Here is a 26382-nt window from a genome sequence, read left to right as displayed (position 1 = left end):
AATTGTTTTCTATGAGCAAGAACAAGCAGAGTAATTGATGTTTTGTATATGAGGAGTAAATAAGGCAAGGGAAATAGTCATAGGAATGAATGAATTCAACAGAGGTTGAGCATGAGGATAGTAAAGATAAGGATAGACCATGAGGACAGAGATCATTGAAGAAAGTGAAATCATCCTACACATTCACACTGTGAATGTGTAGGATGATTTTGAGGAGTGGATAAAGTTGCATAAGCATGCTGGATTAAATCTGAATGGATTTGATGTCAGTCAGTTGGAGAGACTGCTACTGGAAGAAAGAGTTGAATAAGAAATCTGAGGAAGTACTCGATGGATAAGGAGAGGAGAGAAGAGTAGTGTGAGATTAGCAGAGGTGCGAGAGATGAGAATGACAGTATGAGTGCAAGATGGAATAGGGAATTAGGGAAAGTTAGGGTAGATAGAGAGAGAGATATTCAAAGTAGATATAGGAAAAACTATTAAAAGGATGGTTGGCAACCTAAGAATAGGATGCAAAGGGGAGTAGTTGGTCTGAAGAAAAATACAGAAGTTGAAAAAAGGAGAGACCAAGATAAGGTACAGAGATTACTACTGAGGAATTGAATGGGTAGGACTGGTTATAAATCCAAGAATGGGTTACTGCATTTGTTTATGTATGCCAGAAGTATCACAAATCATCATAATCAAATTCTTGGCATGTAACCTTATGGGGGTAAGGGGTATACATGATATTATGATAGTACTACATGAAAAAGTTACATCAACTTCCTTTTAACAACTTCCCTCCAAATTAATCTGTTATTTGAAAAGACTCCAATATTATCAGATCTTATATTTCTCTCTCTCTCTCTCTCTCTTCTACAGCACTTTTTACTGTATCAATCCACCTACATCTTGGTCTTCCTCTTTGTCTTTATCCTGCCATTCTGGTAAAGAACACTTGTTTTGCTAACCTTTCCTCACCCATTCTGTTTAAGTGGTCATACCACCTGAGATTAGCTCTACTAACATAATCCTGAATGCTACCATTGTCAGATTCTTTCCCTAATATTGCTATTTTTAATACAATATTGTCATTAATGCCATCTGCTCACTTCTTTAATCTTTCTGAGAACTCTCATATCTATGGTCTTCAGTCTTTGATCAACTGTTTTGTTTCTAACCTAGCTCTCAGAGCTATAAATTAAAATTGCTTTGAACATTGTTTTTTATGCAGTTTAGTATTTTGATTGATTTGTCTCTTATTCCACATTTATTCATCTGACTTCCTACTATATTATCATCTTTGCTACTTCTGTTGTCTATTTTCATATTTAATTTACCATTTTCGCTAAAAAATAACTGTTTAATAAATAAATGTTTTACTTCTATAGGTTCACTGTTCAGGTTGCAGTTGATGTTTTCAACTGCAACCTGAACAGTGAAAATAGGTTTCTTCCTATTTTCATTATATTTCTATTTTTATTGCATATTTTCATGCCAAATTTATTACAGTTATTCCATTTAGTCAGAAAATCCTGTAGACTTGTACTGAATTTATTTAGGAGTATAACATCGCATAAAGTAAAGAACTGCGATTAACCTCTCCAATTTTGATATCAGGTTTAATACCACTTTTCTTCATAATGTGATCCATATAATGAATAACAAAGGGGATAATGTACATCCTTGTCTGACCCCATATTTAACATCAAACCATCTTCCTGTACTTCTTTCAATTCTAACTGCTGACTTACAACTCAAATAAAGACTAAGTATTGCTTGATATGGCCCATTGACACTACAACTGTAATGTTTTGAATAGCTTTTCTCTTGTCACCTTGTCACCTAATCCTCTGAGACATCCAGTCATAGGAAACTAATTTAAACTTTGCTAAATACTTATAATGTATTCAGCATGTGGGATAATCTTTGTGCATGGACTTAATCATATATTATTAATATATACTAATAATCAGTGTAGATTTTTTTCATTTATCAATAAGTTTGTTAAAATAGATGAATGCATAAATCATTTGTGATTGTTGTACAGACACCTTTAATAATAGTCTTATGGAACTTAAATGAATGCATTTTTATAAAAATGAGTAAATATATTAATAATATATTATTAATATATAATAATAATGTTAATAATATATTGATGGTAAGATAGCAAGAGCGAATGATATTGAAAAAGTGAAGCAAGATATGAAACATATGCAAAGTGAAATGAAGAGAATTGTAGACATGCATTAAAGAATGAGGAAGACTGAAATGAATGATTATGGTATAAAAGAGGTAACGAATGACTTATGAGTGGTTGTGGTGTGGTGTGGTCAACAAGAGGATGCACATGGTTTGTTTTCCAGGAGGTAGAATGAATAGTGAGGAATCAGATATAAGGAGAAAGCAAGTAAAAAGAGCGGTGATAGTAATTACAAAAGTGAAAGGTTGTCAGTGTGTTACCCATGTATGATAGTGATGAGTTGAGAGGGGGGGAGCAAAGATTGAGTGGCATGTTAGCAGAAATGTGTGAAGAGAAAGGAGTGCAGTTTGTGAAAATGTGCATTGAATGGAACTGTATAAAAATGACAGACTGCATTTGAATGGGGATTTTTTTGCGAGTCATCTGGAGAGTCTGTTGCTCGAGGGAAGAGTAATGAGTTTGGAGAATCGATTTGAGCAAGTAAGAAGCAATGCGGAAGAACAGAAGAGTAAGGAATTTGGAGTATTTAAGAATAGATGAATGGAAAAGGAAGCAGCATAAGTGTGGGGAATGAGAACAGGAATACAAGACAGACAGGGAAATGGGGGGTGAACATGGAGACAGAGAATGAGAAAAGTCAATGCTTTAAGAAGTAGTGAACGTGTAAATTGGCCAGTAGGAATTTGATGTCCTGGGATGTGTGTGGTGGGGGGGGGGTAATGAAAGAGGAATAGCTGGAGGAAGAGAGAGTCGCATCTAGTTATCAGTGAAACTTATTATAGATCCAGAAATGAACTGTTACGTTTGTATACAAATGCTAGATGTATCAGAAATAAGGGAAATGAAATTGTTGCAGTGATTGAGTTCTTTCACCCCAAAAATTGTTGAAATAAGTGAGACTTGGTTAAATGAGGACACCCTCCTGACAGGAATAGAGATGGAAGGGTTTGATGTTTTTCATGAAGATAGAAAAGGCAGAAAGGGAAGTAGATTGCTGTGGATGATAGAAAAGAAATTGTGCCCATGCAAGGGGGAAATAGTGGCAGTGGTTTTGAGGCAGTATGGTGTGAAATAGAAGATGAATAGGTCAATAGAATAAAATACTTGGTTGGATGTTGCTATAGACCTGGTAATGTGATGGGTAGTGACAATGAAATGTATAAGCAAATAGGAAAAGGGTGATCATTGTGGATGATTTTAATTATGATAATATAGATAGGGATAACAAAATAGCATCTGGAAATAAAGAATTTCTTGAGTTTGTGAGGGACAACTACTTTAGGCAGTATGTAACAGAGCATGCGAGGATCAAGGGTTTCTTATTTGATCATCTCATCAGAGGCACTCTATATACTGCTGTAACCTGTGTCTTGACACAGTATGACCTTTGCTCTCCTTCTGCCATAAATCCCAAATCAATAAATCAGTCTCATCAGAGGATGTCATTATAAAATGAGGTGTCAATCAAATCACTTCATGGTCACTTTTGGTGAGAGTGACCATGAAGTGATTACCTGATAGTAGTGAATACCTGGTTGTGAGGAAAGAATATATATGGAACTACAAGGCTGGTTATTATGCAAAGCTTCTGAGACTACTTGGGACTATAGCATGGAATGAGGAATTAAACGAGATGAATGCTGCTTGGGTGCTGTTTTAAGAACTATCTAGCAGATGCAATGCCTGAATGTATTCCTGGGATCAGAAGGTAAGTGTGAAATGGATGAATGAAGAGATTAAGCATGTACTCTGGAAGAAGGTATTATCGAGGCAGCATAAGATGAGTGGTAATCAGTTCCATGAGGAGTACAAAGAACAGACAAGAAGGGTTTGACTAAGTTAGTAAGGGTAGCAAAAGTGCAGTATGAGCAGCAGTAAGCTAATGAAAAAAACAAACAAAAAAACTAGGCAGTTTTTTTATATGTAGCCAGCAGAAGAAAGAATAATTACAGAAGGATGATATTGGTTTGTGAAAATAGTGGAAGGATAACCACAGTGGAGAATATAGGTTGAGATATTAAATAAGAAGTTCATAAAGGTATTTCATCCTTGTGAAAATATTATGCAGAGTTGGAGTGCAGTGGAAAGGGAGAGGGGAGACTGGCTGTGAGTGAGCAGGAACTTTATGGGGAATTGGGTAAACTCGATGTTAATAAGGCTGTGGGACTTGATGATATATCACCTCTTGAAATATGCCAGGGATTGATATCTGATGTGACATGCTTGTTTGATATGAGTCTTGCATTCGCCAAGTTCCAAAGGAGTGGAAGGAAGACAAAATTATACCACTTCATATAGGGAGATGACAATATTTAAACTTTGAATTATAGGCTAATCTGTGTGTCAGGTGTTGTGGTTAAAGTGATGGAGAAGTTAGTGAGAACCAGTATCAAGAATTGGATTGACAACAATGTCATTCTCTTTCGATACCATGGATTTGATGTCTATGCTGACACATGTCATAGGTTCGCCATCACTGGTGTAGATGATGCAGTTGGTGGATGAGGTTGAGTAGTGGAGACGGAGAGTTGTAGAGTAGATGTCCTCCCTCGATGAGTCTTTGGACTCCCTGAAGGTGTCAAATAATAATAATATATCAAAAGCCTTTGTAAAATTTAAGTATACCACTGTGTATGCATCTCTCTCTTGTCCAATGCACCTGTCACTTTGTAATTAAGTAAGCAAATTACTGAAACATGAAAGAAAGGTCATGTTTTAGTAATTTGCTTACTTAATTACAACAAAGTGACAGGTGCATTGGACAAGAGAGAGATGCATACACAGTGGTATACTTAAATTTTACAAAGGCTTTTGATATATTATTATTATTTGACACCTTCAGGGAGTCCAAAGACTCATCGAGGGAGGACACCTACTCTACAACTCTCCGTCTCCACCACTCAACCTCATCCACCAACTGCATCATCTACACCAGTGATGGAAAACCTATGACATGCGTGTCAGCACTGACACACTTGAGGGTTTCAGGTGACACACTTTGGATGTTGAAAAATATTGGTATTCTGATGAAAAAACTAATTTCAATAATTTCAGTTTATTAAATTAATTGTATAATATGAATTCATAGATTGTATATCAATGTCCTATTAAATAAATAGCCTAATATGATATGTATAAGTCACCATCTATGATTAAGTAGTTAAATTTATAATGCATGTATGCAAGTGGCACATCAGCAACGTCAATATTTAAAAAAAAAAAGATGTTTGACACACCTGGGTAAAAAGGTTCGCCATCGCTGATCTACACCAACGGCATCCACCACTAGTATTTTCACAGACAATCACAAACATCCATGCCCACACTGGGATTCGAACCCACAGCCTTTTGGCTGGAGAGCGGATACGCTAACCACTCGGCCAACCAGGCTGGCAGTAGAATGTGTAGTGAAGTATATATTGCACATGATAAATTGATAGTTAAACTGGAACTGATGAGGTTGGATAATAAATTAGTGTGTTGGATTAGAGATTGGCTGTCTGCTAGGTATCAGCAAGTTGTATATTGAAGAGAAGGAAGAGTAAAGTTGGGAAGAACCTAATTACTTAATATATTACTTAATTACTTAATATACTTAATATATTTGCAGATGTTGTGACCTTATAAGAGGACTTTAATAGACTGAGCGAATGGACATTTGTGTGGGATTACCAGTTCAATATTGCAAAGTGTAAGGTTTTAAAATTTGGAAAGCAAAGATATACAACATATAATTGTGTGTGTGTGTGGGGGGGGTATATTGAAGGTGGTAGAGGTAATAAGGATCTGGGAGTGATGGTGGGCAGGGACCTCAAATGTAGAGGACACATTGTTAAAATTGTGAGGAAAGCACAATTCTGGCAATGAATGCAGAGGTCACTGACTTGTAGAATTAACAAGATTATGGTATCATTGTATGGCCTTGATTAGGCACATATAGATTGCTATGCATTTGGTCACTTGGTTTTCAAACAGATAAATAGATATTGGAAAGGGTCCAGAGGTAATTGACTAAGGTGGTTTCTGGTGGCTAGAATATTGAGTATTGAAAAAATAATTTTATCCACTAGACCAGGGGTCTCCAAACTATGACCTGCGATGTGATTTTATCCGGCCCGCCAATTGGACTAATTTTTCAATAAGAATCCGCAAAAAAAAAAAAAAAAAAAAAAAAAACAGGATGTTGATAGATTTCAAATGCATTAATTAATTAATTAAAAAATGAGTTCAAAATATATTCCCGAATAGCAAAAAGTAACTATAAACCAAGTTAGGCTTCCTGACTGTAAAAAGTCTATTAAAATGGACTAACTAAGAAAAAAAATTTGAATTTTAAGCAAATTTGAAGAAATTTGCTTGTAAATTTATCTCTATTTTTGGGATAACATATCTTTGTGAGCAAACTTTTTCCCGAATGAAATATATTGAGTCAAAATACAGGGCAAATTTATCTGATGAACATTTGAAATCGCTACTTATAATTAGCACTTCAAAATTTGAACCTGAGTTTAATAAGATTTTAAAAACACAAACACAGTTACATCATTCACATTAATGGTTTTATTATAATTTGTGATAAAAACATGAGAATTTGCTGATAGGGTTTGTTGTCATTAATGTTTGATAATTTAATCTCACATACTCTGTAATCAGTTTTTATCTGCTTTTAATAAAACTCATATATCTAGTTCTAGAGGTTTTTTTTTTACTACAGCCCACTGAACAGTGCTGAAGTACCCAATGTGGCCCTCATGGCAAAAAGTTTGGAGACCACCGTGCTAGACAAACAAAAATTTGTCTAGTGGATAGAAAGTGTGCATGGAGGAGGGGAATTATGATAGAGAGATATAAGTTTCGGTAAGGGGTTTTTATCAGATTAATGTTGAAGTGTTTCACAGAATGGTGAGAGGTAGGGAAGAACAAGAGGTCATCCCTGAAAACTATAAGGAGCATGTGAGCAAAGGAGTGAGAAGCAGGCTTGATTACATAACTTTCTGTCACTTAGTGACAGAAAGTTATGTAATCAAGCCTGCTTCTGGTATTGACATGTTTTATGATAAATAATGAATTTAATAAAAATAAACAAATATCACCCTACAAGTTTTGTAAGTCATTAGACTTACATTGTTGTGTAGTTGCAAAAGTTGTGCAAAAAAAAAAAAGACTAGAAACAATTAATTACATATATTAGATGTTATCAGAACTTCACAGTTAGTGCATACAATTAAGTAACCCGAATAAAAACATTAAATTAATTACTATATACATGTTGGAACAATCGCTATCATGCTCTGTAGTATTGTGCATGTTGTATCCTAGGTCTGCAGCAGTCTTCCAAGAAACTCTGCAGACCTCATCTGCATTCAGACTTCAGCTCTAATACTCAAAACTAAAACACTAAGCTGGAAACATATCAAAGTTGGAGTCAACGGCTCTTAAACAATTACGAGAGAAAAACATGGTAATAGTTAGGGCAAATAAAGGAAATAGAACAAGTGGTTATGAATGCAGATGAATACATAAGAAAAATGAACATCCTATTAGAAGATTCTAACATCTACTTATCCTTAGACTAGGTTCCCACATGGCATACAAATAATAAAACTAATGACTTGATCAAAAAGTATGCTTAATTAGCTAGAATTAAAATGTCTTTATTATCTAAACATCCATTAGTCCCAAGACTTTATGGAGCACCAAAAATAAACAAAAAAATATTCCATTACAGACCAATTGTAGATAGGAGAGATTCCCTGATCTCAAACTTGCCAGAGTATCTTTCGAACCTGGTAGCTCCACACATACGAAAGACAGAATCATATGTGAAGAAGATTAAATTTTATTGAATAGGTAAAGGATTTAAATATAGAGCCTTCTGACATCTTAGCAAGTTTAGATGTTAGTCTTTTCACCAGTGTACCTAGAGATGACAGTGGATCTGCTTGTAAACCTTTTCCCACCACACACACAGTAAGACTATTCAAACACTGTATAGAAAACACTTTTTTCATATTTCAGTATATATACTGGAAATAGAAAGGACTTGCCATAGGTTCCCTCCCCCATCTCCAGCCTTGGCAACTTATTTATGGAAAATATTTGAAACGAATGTTATTAAAAACCATCACAAGAAACCAAATACTTGGTTACAGTACACTGATGATAATTTTATTATTTGGTTGGGAACAATGGATGACTTAATTCATTTCAAAGACTATCTGAACAAGTTGCATCCCATTATAAAATTCGCTCTTGAACTGGAAGATTAGGAAATATTACTGTTCCTTGATATCCTTGTCAAAATAAACAAAAAAAAAAGAAAAAGATAGTCATGATCAGGGGTGGTACGTATCCTTTTGGAGCCAAAATAATTCTGGTAAGATTTAGAAGATCCACAACCTTTAACCGATGCGATGGTACGGGAGTAAGTGAGCGTGCACATGGCAAAGTTGTAATGAGCTTTTAAGAACTGCTTTGACTAATTCGAAACTCATTAAACTTCATTTAATGTGTTTCGAATTAAACTTTTTTATTGCAGTAATTTTTATTAACACTTTTTTTTTTTTTTGTTCCTTTTTTTTTTTGTTTGTCTCCTCTTCTCATTTTGTTTATTTTTTCCTGGTAGATTTTCCTGAAGAGCCGCATGACGTGAGCCACGTTGTGGCCACCCCTGGTCATGATTAAAAAACATTACAAGATAGGGCTTGCAATATGTCCAGTATGTCAATTAACAGGAATGAATAACTGCACTACCTGAGCCATAATCTCACCCTCATTGGTTATGAACCCAAGTAATCAACCAAATTCTTAATACACCTCTGTATTAAGAATCTTTACTTAAACAAGATTTTAAGAATGTAATCACACCAGCTTACATCAAGAATTACAAAGTAGGAAAGTTGCTCTGTGCATAAAATCCCTAGATTCTTATGTCAAAAAAAAAAAAACTTCCCCATCATCCCATGAAAAAAAACAGGTATATGAGATTCATTGCTCTTGTGGCATTTGTTATGTAGTCCAGTGTAATCCAGGCAGGAAGATCAGGAGAATTCGAATGACTGAACATGTAAGAGATGTCAAAAAAAGAAGATAGCATAAATCAGGTTTGGCAAAAAAACAAAAATGCCTTATATTGATCATAATTTTTTTTTCAAGAATTTTCAAGGAAGCCTTACAAATGCTACCATGCAATGTAATAAAAATCAAAACTTAATCCCACTAGGTTTTGTCTGCTTTCATTAAAAATATGACTGCTGTGGATCTAGGATATGACATGGATGATAATACTACAGAATGTGATAGCAATAACCCACTAGCATTGTTCCAGTAGTAATTAATTCTTTCTAGTCTCTTTTTTTTTTTTTTTTTACAACTTTAATATCCCTGATAATGTAAGTACGGCGACTTATGAAACTTGCAGGGTTACATTTGTTTATTTTTATTAAAATCATTATTTATCATAAAACACGTGGTATCATAACTGGAAGCTACAGAGATGCAGTTTTTTTATGTGGAGAGAGTGGTGAATGATTGGAATGCATTGTCTGAGAGTGTGGTGACCACAGAGAATGTGAATGTATTTAAGACATGGTATGATGAGCTGTATTTTTGTGACAGAGGGTCCTCACCACAATGAGTCTCTGACTCCATTGATGTCTGAAGATGATGATAATAATAATATGTCACTAATGTAGATCACATTTTTAAAGAATATACTTTTGCAGATGCAAGTGTTTTGAGTGCTGAAACAGTAGCTATGAGATTATTCACTGGAATGGAAGCTTGGCAAGGTGTTGAAGCAAGTTTTACTTACAATAACCCTAACAGATCAGAATTCTGGATCCAGGTCGTAAGACTTTATCTGAATGGTTACTACACAGAGCCCCCAGCAGAAGTTTTGCCTCCTGTTCCACAAGTGGTAAATACTGGTTGTTGCACTCTTCTCTAGATTTCACGTGACATTTGATTTATTTTTTTATTATATAATGGATAATTGTCATATATATAATACTTTATTTTAATGAAAAACACCTTTTCATGGATTGTAATCATGAAAACTGCCATTTCAAACTCTGCTGTTTCTCAAATATTGTCTGTTTTGTACCTCTTTTGTTTCATTAGCATCTACAAAAATTCAGTCCTCTTGCTTTAATTACTTCCACCCCGAGCTATTTCTTGTCACTTTCAATTTTGATATTTGGAAACAGTAATAACCTGAAAATATCTTGAAATTGTTATAAATTAGTATCATTTCTTTTTATCACTGTTACTTATGTGCTTACCTTGATGGACAGTTTCTTGTAATTTTGAATTTATAAAAAGTTCTTTTTAATTATAAAATAATTAAAAAGAATAAAATTTCTGGCAGATTTGAAAAATTGCAGGCTCAGAATAACTTTATTCTCATGAGATATTGCTTGACAGTTCTGTTACTAACTGCATCAAATAGCATTTCTATTAAGACTACCCACGTTTCTGGTGAATCTCCTATTCTCTTTTTGGGTGTTACTTTGTGTATACTATCTATACACAGAGCAAGCTTTGAATCTGGTGTGCTGAAGCTAGGTGCAAAATATGTCTGCTTGTTATTGTTCACATCAAAAATTGTAGTTTTTATTAGATCAGTGGTTCTTTGATATCAAGAACAGCAGCAGCTTCTTCAGGATTTGGTTACAAAAACATCTTGTTCATAAAAACAGTGAAACTGTTAGTCTATCTTTAATCCAGAGTGTTGCGTAATATGATATATTCTCTATATTCTCTGATATATTAATATGATATATTCTCTATATAATCAAATAATATGATATAGTTTGCTATTTATATATAGAAATACATCCTCTGACATTGAGAGTTCAGTCTTTTTTATTTTTTCAGTAAATTTCCTTGTAGCATGACATGGCATTTCTACTTATGGCTCCATTAAACTCCATTCGGAATTTGGATTATTAGTTTCCAAATTTTTTAGACTAGAGTGTCTGGTAAGTCTTCGTAATATGAAGGTAGAAACAGGATTAGGTTCTTCAATTTCTTCTTCTTTGGATGGTGCCATTTCATTAAGTTCCTTAATGTTAGGTTCCTTTTCCTGCATATTCAGTAATTTGTTTACATCTTCACTAGAGACTTCTAGTGTCAACCAATTTGCTATCTCGACCACATACTGCAACCACAGGCTGTAGACTAATTACCCTCCACACTTCTGAGTGATCAAACACATTGATGATCTTTTTTTAAAAAAATAAAATATATGTATACAGTATTATGTATGATAAACTTATTTATTAGATAAAAATCATATTAATTTAATAATTAGAAATCAGTAATGCTAGTTAAATGTTTTATTCTCAGTTCATTCAGGATGTCAGTCATAATGGAAAATTTATACTAGCAATGAAAGATGGGGGAAAACATTCAGCATCTCATAAATGAGGTCTACTGTATGTAGTTATAATACTTAATTTATAGATTTTTATTAGCTCCCTAAAAATGGGGGGGGAATAACAAACTTAACTGATAACAACTAAATGTGCTTTGATTAACTCAGAGTCAATAATATAAATAAACATATATATATATATATATTCTTTATATTTATATTGTGTAAACCAAAAAAAAAAAAGTTGTAAATGGGCTTAGCAATAGTAGATCAGAGGTGGGGGGGGGAGAAATAAAGAAGAGTTTAAAAGACAAAATGAGATGAAGTCTGCATTTTTTAAAATAGATTAATTACGAAAAATGTAGAATCTAAGGAGAAAATGGGAAATAACTAAAAGCATATAAAGAACCGTTGGATTTTATTGGTTCAAAAAATCATAAATTCACACCTTACAATTTCAAAATGTCCTGCAGAAGAAAATCAGTGTGGGCAGCCTGTCTCCATCCATAGCCATCACTGATGGCCAAATTCTATCAGAGATTTCATAGGCATCTGGGAAAGATAGGACAGCAAACTGCCACCATCTTGTGATCCCTAACACTATATATTACTTTACGAAATATTGCAAGTTTTACAGTCATGATTTTCGAGTTGCAGATTTAAAAACCCAAGGAGGAAATGAAAAAAATCTGCTTGCCTGTGGCAAAGATCAGCTAACTTGGGCAGTAGCTGAAAAAGACCTAGAAAAAATTCCTCTAATCAGAAACATACTTATAATGGTCTTTCTTCTGGCAGTCTAGTGCTATGGAAGCAAATGCCTTTCCCACAGGGCTACAGAGGCAGGTACTCCCATTTAAAATAAAAAAAAAGGGCAGTTAAAAATAGTGACATACACACTGTATTTTCTTACTAGTATATGGTGTACACAGTATGGATGAAAGAAATTGTTGCCCCAAACTGTGATATTAAATATTGAGTCATATTGTTAGTTCTAAATATAAACAAATATAATCAAATTTTCAACTTTGATCTTTTCATAGTTTTAGCTTACTTAGTATAGATTGGTACCATAGTGAGACTTTTCTCAGGAAATTTTGATACTAGTAAATTTTAATCATTTTCTGGTGTATACGCTGTCAAGGGGTATACTTGATAATTCAGTCTGATACTCTTTCATAGCTAGTTTCTAATTAATTTTTTTTCAATATTGTTTGTTCTCTGTCAAATTTCTGTTTTGATCAGCCCTTGTATTAGGATCTTCTAAAGCATTCCTTAAATATCAGCCACCTGTATTTTGTTTTATCATCTGTCCTCTGTTTAATAACAGAAGACTTCAACTCAATCCTAGCAAGACAAAGATTATGGTTTTCAAAGGAAATACAAACAGAGAAGCTCTTGAGAAACAAGTGTACCTTAATGGAGGAAAGAATTGAGGAAGTCAGCAAGTTTGAGTACCTGTGATCCATTATTAATGTGAAGAATTGCTGTTCAGAAGATGTCAGAAAAAGGTTAGGAATGGCTAAAACAACAGTCAGAGACCTCTCTAAAATCTGGAAGGATAGATCTATCTCCATGGGAATAAAGTTGAGGATTTTGGATGCAGTTGTTTTTTCCAACAGCGACTTATAGGTGTGAGACATGGAACCTAAAGAAGTCAGACAAGAAACAGATATCTGCTTTTGAGATGTGGTGTTATAGAAGGCTGCTGAGGATATCATATATTGAAAGGCATACAAATGAATGGGTGTTAGAAAAGATCAGTAGAACTTTAAGGCTCCTTAAGGATATTGACAGAAGAAAATTAAAATATTTTGGACACATAGAAAGGGTGGAAGGGGGACTTCTCAGAACAGTAATAGAAGGTAAAGTTCCTGGAAAAAGAGGCAGGGGTAAACCACCAATCAAATGAATGGATGGTGTGCGTGCGTGCGTGCGTGTGTGTGTGTGTGTGTGTGTGTGTGTGTGTGTGTGTGTGTGTGTGTGTGTGTGTGTGTGTGTGTGTGTGTGTGTGGAGTGACTGATCTTCAGAGAGTTGGGGCTGCCAGAAAAGCAAACAACAGGACTACATGGCATGGCCTGGAGTAACCATATGGCATCTGTAGATGCCCAGTGAACATAGAGAGATAATATGGTTCTGCTTGATGCTATCTGTTTGTTCTCTAATTTTCCTCAAAACTCTCATTTTTGCAGTATCCATTTTTTGATCAACTGTTTTATTTGTAACCCACCTCTCTGATCCCTATTTTAAAATGATTTCATTTTGTATGCTGCTAGTTTGGTTTTTCATTTCTCTTATTCCATATTTTTTTATTATATATCTATTTCCATATTTCATTTACCATCTTGATTAAAAAATTGTTCCTAAATAGCCAAAATGCCACGAGAATGTAGTTAATGTTTTCTATTTTCTTGTCTGTTTTATAGTTTGTTTTGTATTTCTGATTTTAAGTATCATGAGATGATGCTAATAATATAGTGGTTTCTATGAATTGATTAGATATTAAATTATAATACGGGGATTTCTGAATTGCTATCCAACCTTCAAATAAGAAAACCTTTGGTTAACCAGTCATTGAATAAGTTAGCATGTCAGTTGATTCATGGCACAACATAATCAGTTGTGCCATGAATTAGCCATATATCAGATAACTGAGTGATCACTATGGTATTCTTAGTGTTAGTATGAGATGGTATGGTTATTGGATTTTCCATTAGTATACATTGCACATTTATTTCTGTATATTGTTTTGAAAAGACATATTTAAAATTGCTCTACAACCCCCTCCCTTTTTTTTTTAACTAATGCATTGTTGACTTTGTTAATTTTAATTGCCATTTTATTCTGGAGAACTATATTGATTTTGCATTAAATTGTAAATTGTGGTTCTGTTATTATAATGTATTTTGGTGTGTTGATAGCTGGATCATTTGAATATATGAAAGCAATTAACTTTGTTATTTATTGTTAGCATATATATGTGTGTTTGTTACTGTTATGGATTATAATTATAATGTTTATTTTACTGCTTATACTGTTGTTACCATATGAATTGTACCTTGTGAATTAAAATCTTAATTGTTGCCTATGAAGTTAACTGTATTTTGAATATTATCTGTTATTGCTATTGTTTTAAACAGTGTGAATTTGTAATTTGGAGCTAGTCATGGTGTTTGAGCTGACAGTTTATATATAAGAATTCAAACTGACCAAAAAATAAAGAAAATGATTTAGAAACTAAGTGAGGTATGAGAAGTTTAAGAATCACTTTACTGACTTTTAGCAGAATGTTAATAAATTACTACTCTTCATTTCATTCTATTAAATATGATATAGCAATATAGAAAGCAGCAGTAATAGTATTTATTGTAAAGTAACGTAAATGAAATGGAACCATCATAACATACAGACTTACCAGAACAATAGCCAGTACACCAAAATCAATAACCCTTAAGCAAATGTGCTCATGTAACCAGACCATCCAGAAAATTATAAAAAAATTTAAAAGTTCAACTATATCATGTTATCTAATGCATCTCTTCTATTTTACAAGAAGATATGGATATATACACTGCATATCCTTAAAATCAGCAAAAAAAATGCAATCAACTTCCATTCTACAATTTAATCAGCTTCTGTTTTTTTTTACAAGTGGCAATAGATAGGTACATCTCTCATCTTCACAAATGATAAAGAATGAAACGATAGTCATGGCAGAAGAAATACTGCAGCATTATTTCATAGCTTATAAACAACAAGACCAAATGATTTCTGTACATATAATGGCATTAATAAGTAAGGCATGCTAACAGTTGCATTTGATTCACTTTTGTGTTATTTTGTCAAATATTTCAGACTATTTTTGCTTTTTTGTTAAATTTAAATGAAAGAAACAGGGTAATAAGCTATTAGCATTTTTTACTAGAATTTGGTAAAGTGAATCTTATTTGGTATTTTTTACATACTTTAATTAAATCAAAACAAATTAGATAACTTGATCTAATTTCAAAATTTATTGATTTTAACTGCAGAATAAAGCAGTAGATGCAGAAACTAAGCATGTTGTAAATAAGAGAATTTAATTACTGTTACTGTAAAAGACTATTTGTATAATATGATACTGTTGTAACTTTATGTAACTAGTAATCTTATTTTCTGTGTTATTCATTTTTTTTTTTTTTTTTTTTTGCTATAAAACCATTTAAAGCATCACATCTGAACATATAACTGCAATCTCTTATTATTATTTACTGAAATAAAGAGCCCAAAGGCTTCACTTTGGCAGTGCAAAATTATATAAATTTAAGTGGATATTAAATCCAACATTATTTCAAAGCCGAATACAGAAACTATAAAAGTTTCATGCTGAATATAGTTAAAAACTATAAAAGTTTTGGCAAAGTTTGACCAAAGAGCTTACAGGAATACACTCACTGCCATTCTACGAGTTGCCCCAGCCAAACGATAGGAAGCACGATCGCTAGTAAGCATCTGTATATTCACCTCCTGTTGTTTGTTTGATAAGATTTCACTAGCCTGACAGCTGTTTCAAACTCATAGGTTTTCGTTGGAGACTAGGCAGAAACCTAAGAGAGCTAAACCTCTCAGTACTAAGGAACTTGAAGTGTGGGAGAGATGTATTTTCCGTATGCGAACTCTCAGTCGGAGCGTGAATAGGTTACGTACTTTTGAAGTGAAACCTTTTGGCTCTTTATTTCAGTAAATACTTTGGTGAATAGGTTACGCACCAACCGAGAGTTCGCTTACGGAAAAGACATCTCTCCCATGCTTCAAGTTCCTTAGTACTGAGAGTTTTTGCTCTCTTAGGTTTTGATTAAACGAATGAGTTTGAAACAGCTGTCAGGCTAGTGAAACCTTATCAAACAAACAATAGGAGGCGAATATATGGACACTTCCTAGCGATCGTGCTTCCTGTCATTTGGCTGGGACAACTCATAGTATGGCAGTGAGTGTATTCCCATAAGCTCTCTGGTCAAACTTCGCCGAAACTTTTATAGTTTCTCTATTCGACTTTGAAATAATGTTGGATTTAATATCCACTTATCTTATTATGATTATTACACAACATCTCTATTGAGTTCAAAGACTTATTTGCTGGAGGTCCATCTTAGATAGCACAAAGTCTATCATATCACTCCTTAAACCCATTCACTGTCTGTATGTTGATCCTGTCAGCTAATTTATTCCATGGTCCAACCACCTTCTATGCTTAAAAAAAAGCCACTTCTCATCTCTTACTCACCACCTTATTTTGCAACTACTAGAGATGGCTCCTTGTTCTTTTCTCTTTTTTGTCTTTATGAAAAATCTCCCCAGTATCAGACCTGTAAACACTTAGACTGTCTCAATCATGTAACCACTTTGTCTTCTATCTACCAGGCATCCATATCCTTCTTTTAGCATATTCTCACTGTCATGTTATTTATTATTGCAGCTTTCCTTTTCATTTCTGCATTGTCACATCTGGGCACTATGCAGAGTATCTTCCTTCTCGCACTTTTCTGCTGCATAATTTCTAACATTAACCTCAAATCACTTGTCACCTGATTCATGTTACCTCTCAGATTATTTATACCAACCCTCACTCTCATCTCATCCACCTTCTCACCTTGCTTTATTGCCATAGTCCCACTCTCTCTAGTTCCTCCATGCAAGCACTTCTGTAATAACTGTACTTCTAGTCTTCTCTATGACTTGTTGAATCTCCATTCATCACTCTCTTTTGATACTGACAACAAGAGGAACCCTTGTTCTCTCATTTATCATCCACCTTTCTGTCATCTCTCTCTCTCTCTAACACCCTTGCCCCCCCCCCTGTACTCCTAACTTTCATTTTTCCCTCTTTCCTTTTTCATTCCCATAAATTTCTGTCACACATCTTGTTCATCCCACATCAGAATAACAGTTATGCTGTTCTTGGCAGGGAAAGCAATCACCCATACACTTCTTTTTAAGTCATTTTCCTCTTTATATCTTCCTGAAGGTACACAGACCATTCGAATGTTTGCCTCTTCAGAATGAATAATCCATTTATTATCAACAGAACTTTACTCCAGTTTTCATCTTGGAGAAACAGCTTTGTGTTTGAGTTTTTTCCAATGATTTCTGTGCACTTTTTCCCATGTTGAAGCAGAACTCAGTACATACACACTATTCTTGGATGGGATGTGTGCCATTTTTAGACAAACCAAACCACAAAGGGCATAATATATAGTCATACTTTAAATAGCATGTTTTTTTTTAAGTTTCCATGTGGAATACACACAGCTTCCAATCAACTGGTTTGAGAGCTCCAATTTTACTGTCAACCCATCGAACTTGATACATATGTTAGATTTCTAAAGTTTTCACAGATAAAGATTTAGAAAAATTTTAGAAAAGTCCATTAACACTACCTTGCATTCTTACAGATCCATCTGTTCCTAATCCTGCCAACTATTCAATGCCTCCAGTAAATTTATCCTTGTCCACTAACATTATTTAAATTAGCTATGCTAATAAATGATTTGGTGTTTGACAAATGGCAATGTGAAGAGCTTGCAGGACAATTTAAATAGGTTGTCAGTATGTGCAAAATATAATGGGTATCAGTTTAATGGGGAGAAATGTAAAGTTATGCATTTTGGGATAAATATATTACAAGCTGTGTACCATACTGATGGAACTGTACTTCAGGAAATAGATGAATCTAGGGATTTACAGGTTGTGGTAGACAGAGAGTTGAAGTTTAGAGAGCCTATTGCTAAAGTTGCTAAGGTAGCTCATAAGATTACATAGATGTTGAAGAACACACCAACAAGTAGAGATAAGGAAGTTATTTCTCTTTATAAGGCCTTGATATGTCCATGTCCTCACTGTGCTTGGGTCTGGTCTCCTGGGTTTTCTTGGGGATGAGGAAGTAGTGGACAGGATTCAGAAGTGAGCAACCAAGATGGTGTGGTCTGTGAAACATTCCTTAGGATAGATGGAGGGTGTGTGGACTACAGAAGTTGGTTGATAGGCAAAACAGAGGGAATATGATAGAAACATTTAAGTTACTTAAAGGTTTTATAGGATTGAAGCATGAGAAATGTTTCAGCACTTGACTAGAGTGGGACAGAATAAGGCCATCCCTGGAAGTTTTGTAAAAGTGTGGTTAATAAAGGTGTGAGGAATAGATTTTTCGCTTGGAGAGTTGTGAATGAATGGAATAGGTTACCAGAGTCAATTGTTATGCTTTGTCTGTTAATGGGTTCAAGGAGAGGTATGACAGATTGTGTGGATAGTTTGGATATCCCACGATGAGTCTTTGGATTTCATGGATGCCTATAGTATCACATAATTTGTTTACATTGCCTCCCTTACAGTAGTTATCAGTTGCTTGGTTGTTGCTTTGTCAGTAGAAAAATCATTCAAAATACTAGAAATGACTACTACTTTACTTCAGCAATAATGTTATTTCTAATGGTTTCAGCAATGAGTTGTAGAAATTCTGCACACTGTTTATCATTGCCATATTTGTTAAGAACATTGCCATCTCATTTTCTGCACAAATTAACACTTCATGTTGCTGAATGGTTTATTATTTTTAGTAGCATAATATGGTGTATTGAAAAAATTAGTAATTTATTGATTCCCCCCATCAGTTTTTTTTATTTAACCTGGCATTCAAATCTTTAACACACTTAATGTGTTGAATAGACATTTCCATTTTAAATGGTAGTAAAACTTTAAAAAAAATTTTTTTTTGTGCTCACTTCTATCAGATAAAAATCATCAGGAGGAATATTTAAATTCTCCTTTTGGTTAACATTCTCTATCTTTTCTATTATTATTATTACTATTATTACATGACACCTCCAAGGAGTCCAAAGACTCATTACAGGAGGTTATTCCACACCACTCTGCTACACACACACACAACTACCATCAATGCCATCTACCATACATCACCACCATCAATAATATTTTTTTGTCTGTAAATTGTGCGTGTTCTGATGGTCGATTTGTCTGTATGCAGGATGAAAAACCTGAGTTTCCAGGTGAAAAAAACTTTATTACCTCCATATGAAATCAGCTAACTCATTTCTTTTTTCTTTCTTTTTTTAAATGAGCTTTTTTTAAATCAATAAATGAGCTAACTCATTTATTGATTCCCTGTCATTTATTAAATATGAAAAAAGTCCATATAAAGATTCCTCTTGTCATGACAAGAATTGAATGCAGGCTTTTACCAGTTGAAGGGCACAGTTTACTGTCATTCTTCCAATTGCACTATGCTATGGAGGCATGGAAATACGGAAAAATTCATTAACTTTGTTCATATAGCCATTGTACAGGACGTCCTCTTAAACGATTCAACGATGACTTCTAAGGCCGGAACAGGCCATGCTAGGCCTAAATCCTTGATACGCATGATGATGAGTATCAACGATGACTTCTAAGGCCTGTTCCGGCCTTAGAAGTCATCGTTGAATCGTTTAAGAGGACGTCTTGGTTTTCTTTTTCCTAATGGCTTGTACTTGAAGGCTTGTCTTGGTAATCTTTCTGTTTTCATTCTTTGAACGTGTTCCATCCATTTATGTTTATATTTTTTAATTCTTGCTATTACTGGTTCTTGGTTTAATTCTTTCATAATATCTTCGTTTCTTTTGTGATCAAATAGGGTATACTTTGCAGTTTTTCTCATAAACTTCATTTCTGCTGTTGTTAATCTTTGTCTTTTTGTTTTATTGTCCAGATTTCGCTTCCATACATTAAGAGTGGTAGGGCTAATGTATTGTATACTTTTAGCCTGGTTTGTTTTTGAACTAGGTTTGGTTTAAATATAGAGTTAATTACGCCTGTTATTTTTAAATATTTTGCAATTTTTACGTTTATATCTTTTTCATTTTCATATGTGATGATACATCCTAGGTAGTTAAATGAATTCACCTGTTCTAAGATCTTGTTATCTATTACTATTTTAGTTCTTGCTGGATCTTGTCCTTTAAAGGCCATAGTTTTTGATTTTTCTGTTGAAATTATCATACCTTAATCTTTGGATATCTCATTTAGATCTAAAATAGCTTTCTGTAAGTTATCTTCAGAATTTGTAATTATTATTTGGTCGTCGGCAAAGAGGAGAGTGTTTAAGTTAACTTTAGGAGAAAGTTTAATTCCTTGATGTAAATTTTTATTCCAGTTTATTATTATTTCATTTAAGTAGATATTAACATGAGTTGCTGAGAGGGGACACCCTTGTCGGACACCTTGATTTATCTCTCTCGTATATGATAGCTCGTGATTTAATCCTATTTGTATTGGATTATTTTCATATATACTTGTGATAGCTTTTAGGATATTATTTGGTATTTGTCTTTCTTTTAATATGTTAAATAAAATGCTTCTTTTAACTTTGTCAAATGCTTTTTCAAAGTCAATAAATGCAATATGTGTTTCTAAATTATATTCTCTTCTTTTCTCTATTATTAATTTTAGGCAAAAGGCTTGGTCTATACATGATCGTCCTTTTCTAAATCCATTCTGTACTTCTAGAATAAAGTTTTTGCAATATTTCATTAGTTTGTTATTTAAGATTCTGCTATATATTTTGTAACAGGAATTTATATACTGATACTGCTATAGTTTTTAGGGTCACATCTCTATTACCTTTCTTAAAGACAGGAATCACAATTGCTTTTTTCCATTCTGTTGGGAGGATACCTGAGTAAATTTTATTTAAAAATAATAAGAGTCTTCCTTTGAATCTTGTTCCTGCGTATTTATATAGTTCTGAACCTAGCTTATCTTCTCCGAGTGATTTTCCATTTCTTGTTTCTTTCAGGCTGATTTCTAATTCTTCTTCAGTTATTTCCTTTTCATTTTCATTAATTGTTTGCCAGTTGTCTTTTTTAAAATATTTGTCTGTCCACAGTTCTGTGTAGTAATTTAGAAATTCTTCTAATTTCAGTTCAGTGTTTAATTTTATGTTTTCTTTGGTATCTGCATTTAAGTGTTTCAAAATCTTATATACATTGGGTCTTATTTTATATAAATCATGTTCTAAATTAGAAACAAATTTATTCCATGATTCTCTGTCTTTTTCTGACTTCTCTTTTAGCTATGGCTCTTATTCTTTTATATTCTATTTCATCTTCTAATCTTTTACTGCTTAACCATTTGTGATAGGCTTCTTTTTTCTTTTTGATTATTTCTTTGATTGTAACATCCCAGATCTTCAGTTTTTTTCTTTTATTGAATTTTTTAGTCTTTCCTAAGCTTTCATTTGCTGCTGCATTTAGTGTCGTTTTTATATTAAGCCATTCTATTTCTATTTCTTCATTTTGTTTTATTTTATCTAGATATTGGTTAATTCTTTGTTCATATAGCCATTGTACATTTGTGTCATTCAATAGTCTAGTTTTATAAACAAATGTTTCAATTTTTCTTTCTGTTCTTGTTACTTGGAGCCATTTAGGTGGTAATCTTAATTTTATTTTAACAAGGAAGTGGTCACTGCTTATTTCATATCCTCTGTGAACTCTAACATCTAGTGAAAATTTTGATGTCTTTTCATTTAATATGAAGTAATCTAATATTGATTTCCATCCTCTTGCTGCCCAAGTATCTTTATGTTTATAGAAGGAATTCATTATTTTTAGGTTATTATAAACTACAAAGTCAATCAATTTTTTACCATTTCTGTTTAGAGTGTGTTCTCCATGTATTCCTATATTATTATTAATTTTCATGTTTCCAATTCTTGCATTTAAGTCTCCTGCTAAAATTATGTAATCATTTTTATTTATTTTATTATATATGTTTTATAGCTGATTATAAAAATCAATATTATCCTGTTCTCTTCCTTCTTATGGGGCATATAAACCAATTATTGTTACTAGCTTCTATTATTCTTTCATTCCATAATTTATAATGTTTTAACTGTTTTGAAAGGGAGTTATGAATCCAAATCATGACTCCTGCTTGTGCTCTTTGGTCTCTGTCGACTCCACTGTATATCACATTAAAATTTTCAGTTCTCATAGTTCCTTTTAATTTCTTTTTTGTTTCAGTGATTACTGCTATTTTAAAATTTCTTTCATTTAATAACTGGTCTAATTCTATTTCTTTATATGCTATTTCTCTTACATTCCAGTTTGCTATGTGTATTATATTTTGTCGTTTCCATTTTTGTTTTACCTTTTCCATTCCAGGGTCGTTTCCCAGAGATTCAATCCGATTATCTTTTTCTGTCAGCTTACAAGTAGGATTATGTTCTCCATGTCAGGGGACTAGCCTGACGATGGAATAGTTCAGTGGTAGGGCTGCTACCTTAAGGCTTCTGCACTAGCCTTCTTCCAAATTTAAACCCATAGGAGGAATAGGGTATATTGAAGGGGAAAGAGTAGATTATAGAAGAATTATAGTAAGGTTTATAGAGAGGAGAGGGCATAGTTGTAAGGCCAGATATGAAAAGACCCCATGGCCCTCGAGTACTCTAATAGCATAAGGTCATAAAATAAGAAGAGTTGGCTGATAAGGCCTTATAGGAAAGATTAAAGTAAGTGGATCTTCCTCAAAGTAGAAGGAGAGGATAGATCCAGCTAGGGGTCCATGGGAGTGCCGCTTCCCTTACAATCAAGATGATTGCCCCCTTATGGCCCTGTTGGTCCACGAGTCCTTATTTGGACCACCCCACCATATAAATATATATATATGCATGCACGTACGCGTATGCACACACACATGGTGGGCTCCCCTATCCGCCACCCAGGGTACCTGCTCTCTAGGGGTTATAGGGTCCCCCGTGAGGGAAAAATTAAAGAAACATTTTTTCCTTATTTTTATTGCTAAAAATTATATGGAGTGATGTTCGACTTCTTGTTACTAATCTTTAATGGTTAAAATAAAGAATAAAAAATTCATTCAATTAATGTGAATTTAAGCACTTAAGGAAAAAATATTAGTTACTGATAGATGGACAATTAAATATGAAATACACAAGCCAGCTATGCCCAAAGTTATCATGGTGGTTATTTGTCATTCTGTGTAAAAATAAAAAATAAAATAAAATAAAAAAAAACTCCTGTTTAGGAAATTAGAATATTTTTTATTTAATTCAACTTTTTAATTTAAGTGTAGTTATTCAACTTTGCTAGCTATCAAAATATACTTGCCATGTGCAAGTTTGTGAGTGTATTTGTCGGGCCCTGTTAATAAATAGTAAATAATATCTAGCATTTTTTTATGTGTCTTTCACTCACAAAAGGTTATAAATGAGATGGTGGTCTCACACTGGATGATGAAATTCATCTCCCTCTCATTGCACACATTCATGTCCATGGTAGGATTTGAACTCACACCCTGTTAGTTGCAGAGTGGGTATGTTAAGCACTTTGCCAGCCAGGCTAGCATGGAAGAACCATGGAACATTGTGCCTTTTGATATGGAAAAGACCCAAGTTTGATTCATGTTGTGATGAGATTAAACTTTATATTGGCTTTATCAACTGAAGGTAAGTCATTCGATCTCATACAGAGATAGCAAGTTTTTTTTTTTCCTCTCCCAAAAACTTGGGTCTTTTTATCCTGCATGCTGGCAAATCAGCATGCAGGAGCATAAGTGTAGGACCCATGCCATACCATTCCATATAGGCTTTTGAAATCACATCCAACAGAATAGGATGGTTAATCTGTATTTCCATGGTTTCCTATATCTGTATGTTTTGCATGTGTTTCTTCCAGTTTCCATTTGTATGTTTTGTGGGAGCCATATAATTTATACTAAAAAAATACTACTGGTATTCATGTTGAAGTTTCTGGAACATAAAACATGGAAATATTTCTGGCAGTAGATGGCATATCGTGTAGATAGTGGATAGTGTTGTTGTGTGTATATGGAGGATTAAATAGTGGAGATGGGTTGTGTGTAGCGTTCTCCTGCAATGAGTCCTTGGAGTATAATATAATAATTATTGTAGATTTTGAGAGTATTTCTCATATGGAATCTTTTGACCTATTATCCAATAGCCAATCTAATTAGAGAACTTAATTATTAAACATTCAGTGTTTGTAATTATATAATTGATTGCAGTTCTGTTCTCGTGTGTGTTTTGCACTAAAGGCCATTTGGTTTTCAGTAATTTTTTTTTTTTTTTCAATGCTATATTTGCTTACCATTACTGATAGTTGAGTCTTTCTCTCTCATTTATGTTATTAATTCTGCCAATTTAAATAACAAATTTCTCCTGATTTTTGCTTTTTTTTTTTTTTTTAAACATACATTTAGATCACTATTTTAAAAAAGTGCATAAAAATGTTTTATAATGATACATCAAAAGTAGGACTATTTTTATAACTGATATAAACTATATGATATAAGTGACCTGTGATTGCCTTCTTTTATATTATACAAACATATTTTTAATATTTTGCCTTGCAGTTTTATTATATTCACTTAAATTGCCATTTTGATATTTCCTTCTGGAATTTAAGAGATAATTGTATAGAACTGCCTTAGTAAAAATCAACGAAACATATATATATATATATATGTTGATCATGTTTTCTAATGTGAAATTTCATGCTAAACAAATCCAGCCATAGTAAAATTGTGTAACTGTTGTATACCAGTAAGTGCTCTTTAATATACAGTGCCACTTCTTTATTATACTTGCCAAATGTATTTTTAAACAGTTCATTGATTTTTATGGTGTAAAAAAATCAATAAATAAATACCTTACACACACTTGTATTAGTATTTATTTTTTCTGTAAAAAGGGATCATCACTAAATTACATAATGCTGTTGGGAAGTTTAGCTTTGTAATGTTGGTGGCAGAAAGAATCTAAGAATAATATTCTGGAGTTCTCATCCCATTAGACAAATGGGATAAGATCTCCACATTACTGTTGTTGAATGAATGTGGAGAACTGACTGAGCTTTTAACCTAATGTCCAATTCTTGCCCCCTCTGGTATACCACATCAGTAGGTATCTACCTAGATGCTGAACAAACAAGGTTAGATGACTAGCGATTTGGCTGACCAAATTGTATGCAGTGTTGTCTTAAACCAAAAGACATTGGTAATACAGTAAGTTTGAAATGTCATCCAGCTGGAGCATTACCTGGTTAAACAAGACCTAGTTGTTTTTCTCAGGGAACCAAGGTGAATAGTGAAATCATTATGGGATTTAATGGAATAAATACAGCACATGAATAATTAAACATGTTTAATATATTTCATCTATTAAACATGTCACTGAGACATTGTCAGGAAAACAATATTGAAATTGCAAAAACACACAAATTTTAACATACACTAAGTGGAAAAGATTAGTCTGAAAGCCAAAAGTCCTATGAGGGATGCCCTCTATGATGCTGTTGGGTAGGAAGCCTAAGGAGTAAAGTTTTCCAAGTAAAATGTAATACAACCATATTTATTAAGATTAGGTCAGTTTTTTAATTCTTCTACTGATTCTAAAAAAAGAAAAAAGTGTTTCAAATTTGTATTTTTGTGGTGAAGCATAGTAGTTTTTTTTTTTTTTTTTTCCCATTTGATTCTGTGTAAGGATTCCAAGATATGAGCAGCAAGCCCTGACTGACCACATTTATGGCGACAGGCATATTTTTTTTTATGTTCTTCTAGGTGGATGTTAGCAGATATCTCAGTTATATTGACCATAATAAGATTGCAGGAACAAGAACTTTGTAAACTAAGTTTACAAACTGGAACTGATGGAGGTAGAGGATCCTTGGGAGAACAGATAAAGATAGCCAGCTTGAATGCCATACAGAGAATGTTTTTTTTTTTTTTTTAGAGTTCTGGCTATTTTTATTA

The 26382-nt window shown here is 33.4% G+C and overlaps 1 protein-coding gene across 1 annotated transcript in view; it reads left to right on the top strand.

The window, feature by feature from the left end:
- The window catches only part of LOC150110080 (uncharacterized), a 143474-nt gene that overhangs the window by 89831 nt on the left and 27261 nt on the right, over nt 1–26382 (top strand). The window contains exon 7 of the mRNA XM_090407740.1: nt 9913–10106. Coding sequence (XP_090263866.1) covers nt 9913–10106 — 194 coding nt within the window. The remainder of the gene's footprint in view (nt 1–9912; nt 10107–26382) is intronic.

Source organism: Typopeltis vanoorti, chromosome 1 (assembly GCF_054136105.1).
Source record: "Typopeltis vanoorti isolate ZY-2024b chromosome 1, IOZ_Tvanoo_1.0, whole genome shotgun sequence".
NCBI lineage: Eukaryota > Metazoa > Arthropoda > Arachnida > Uropygi > Thelyphonidae > Typopeltis > Typopeltis vanoorti.
This window is presented reverse-complemented; position numbering and strand designations above follow the sequence as displayed.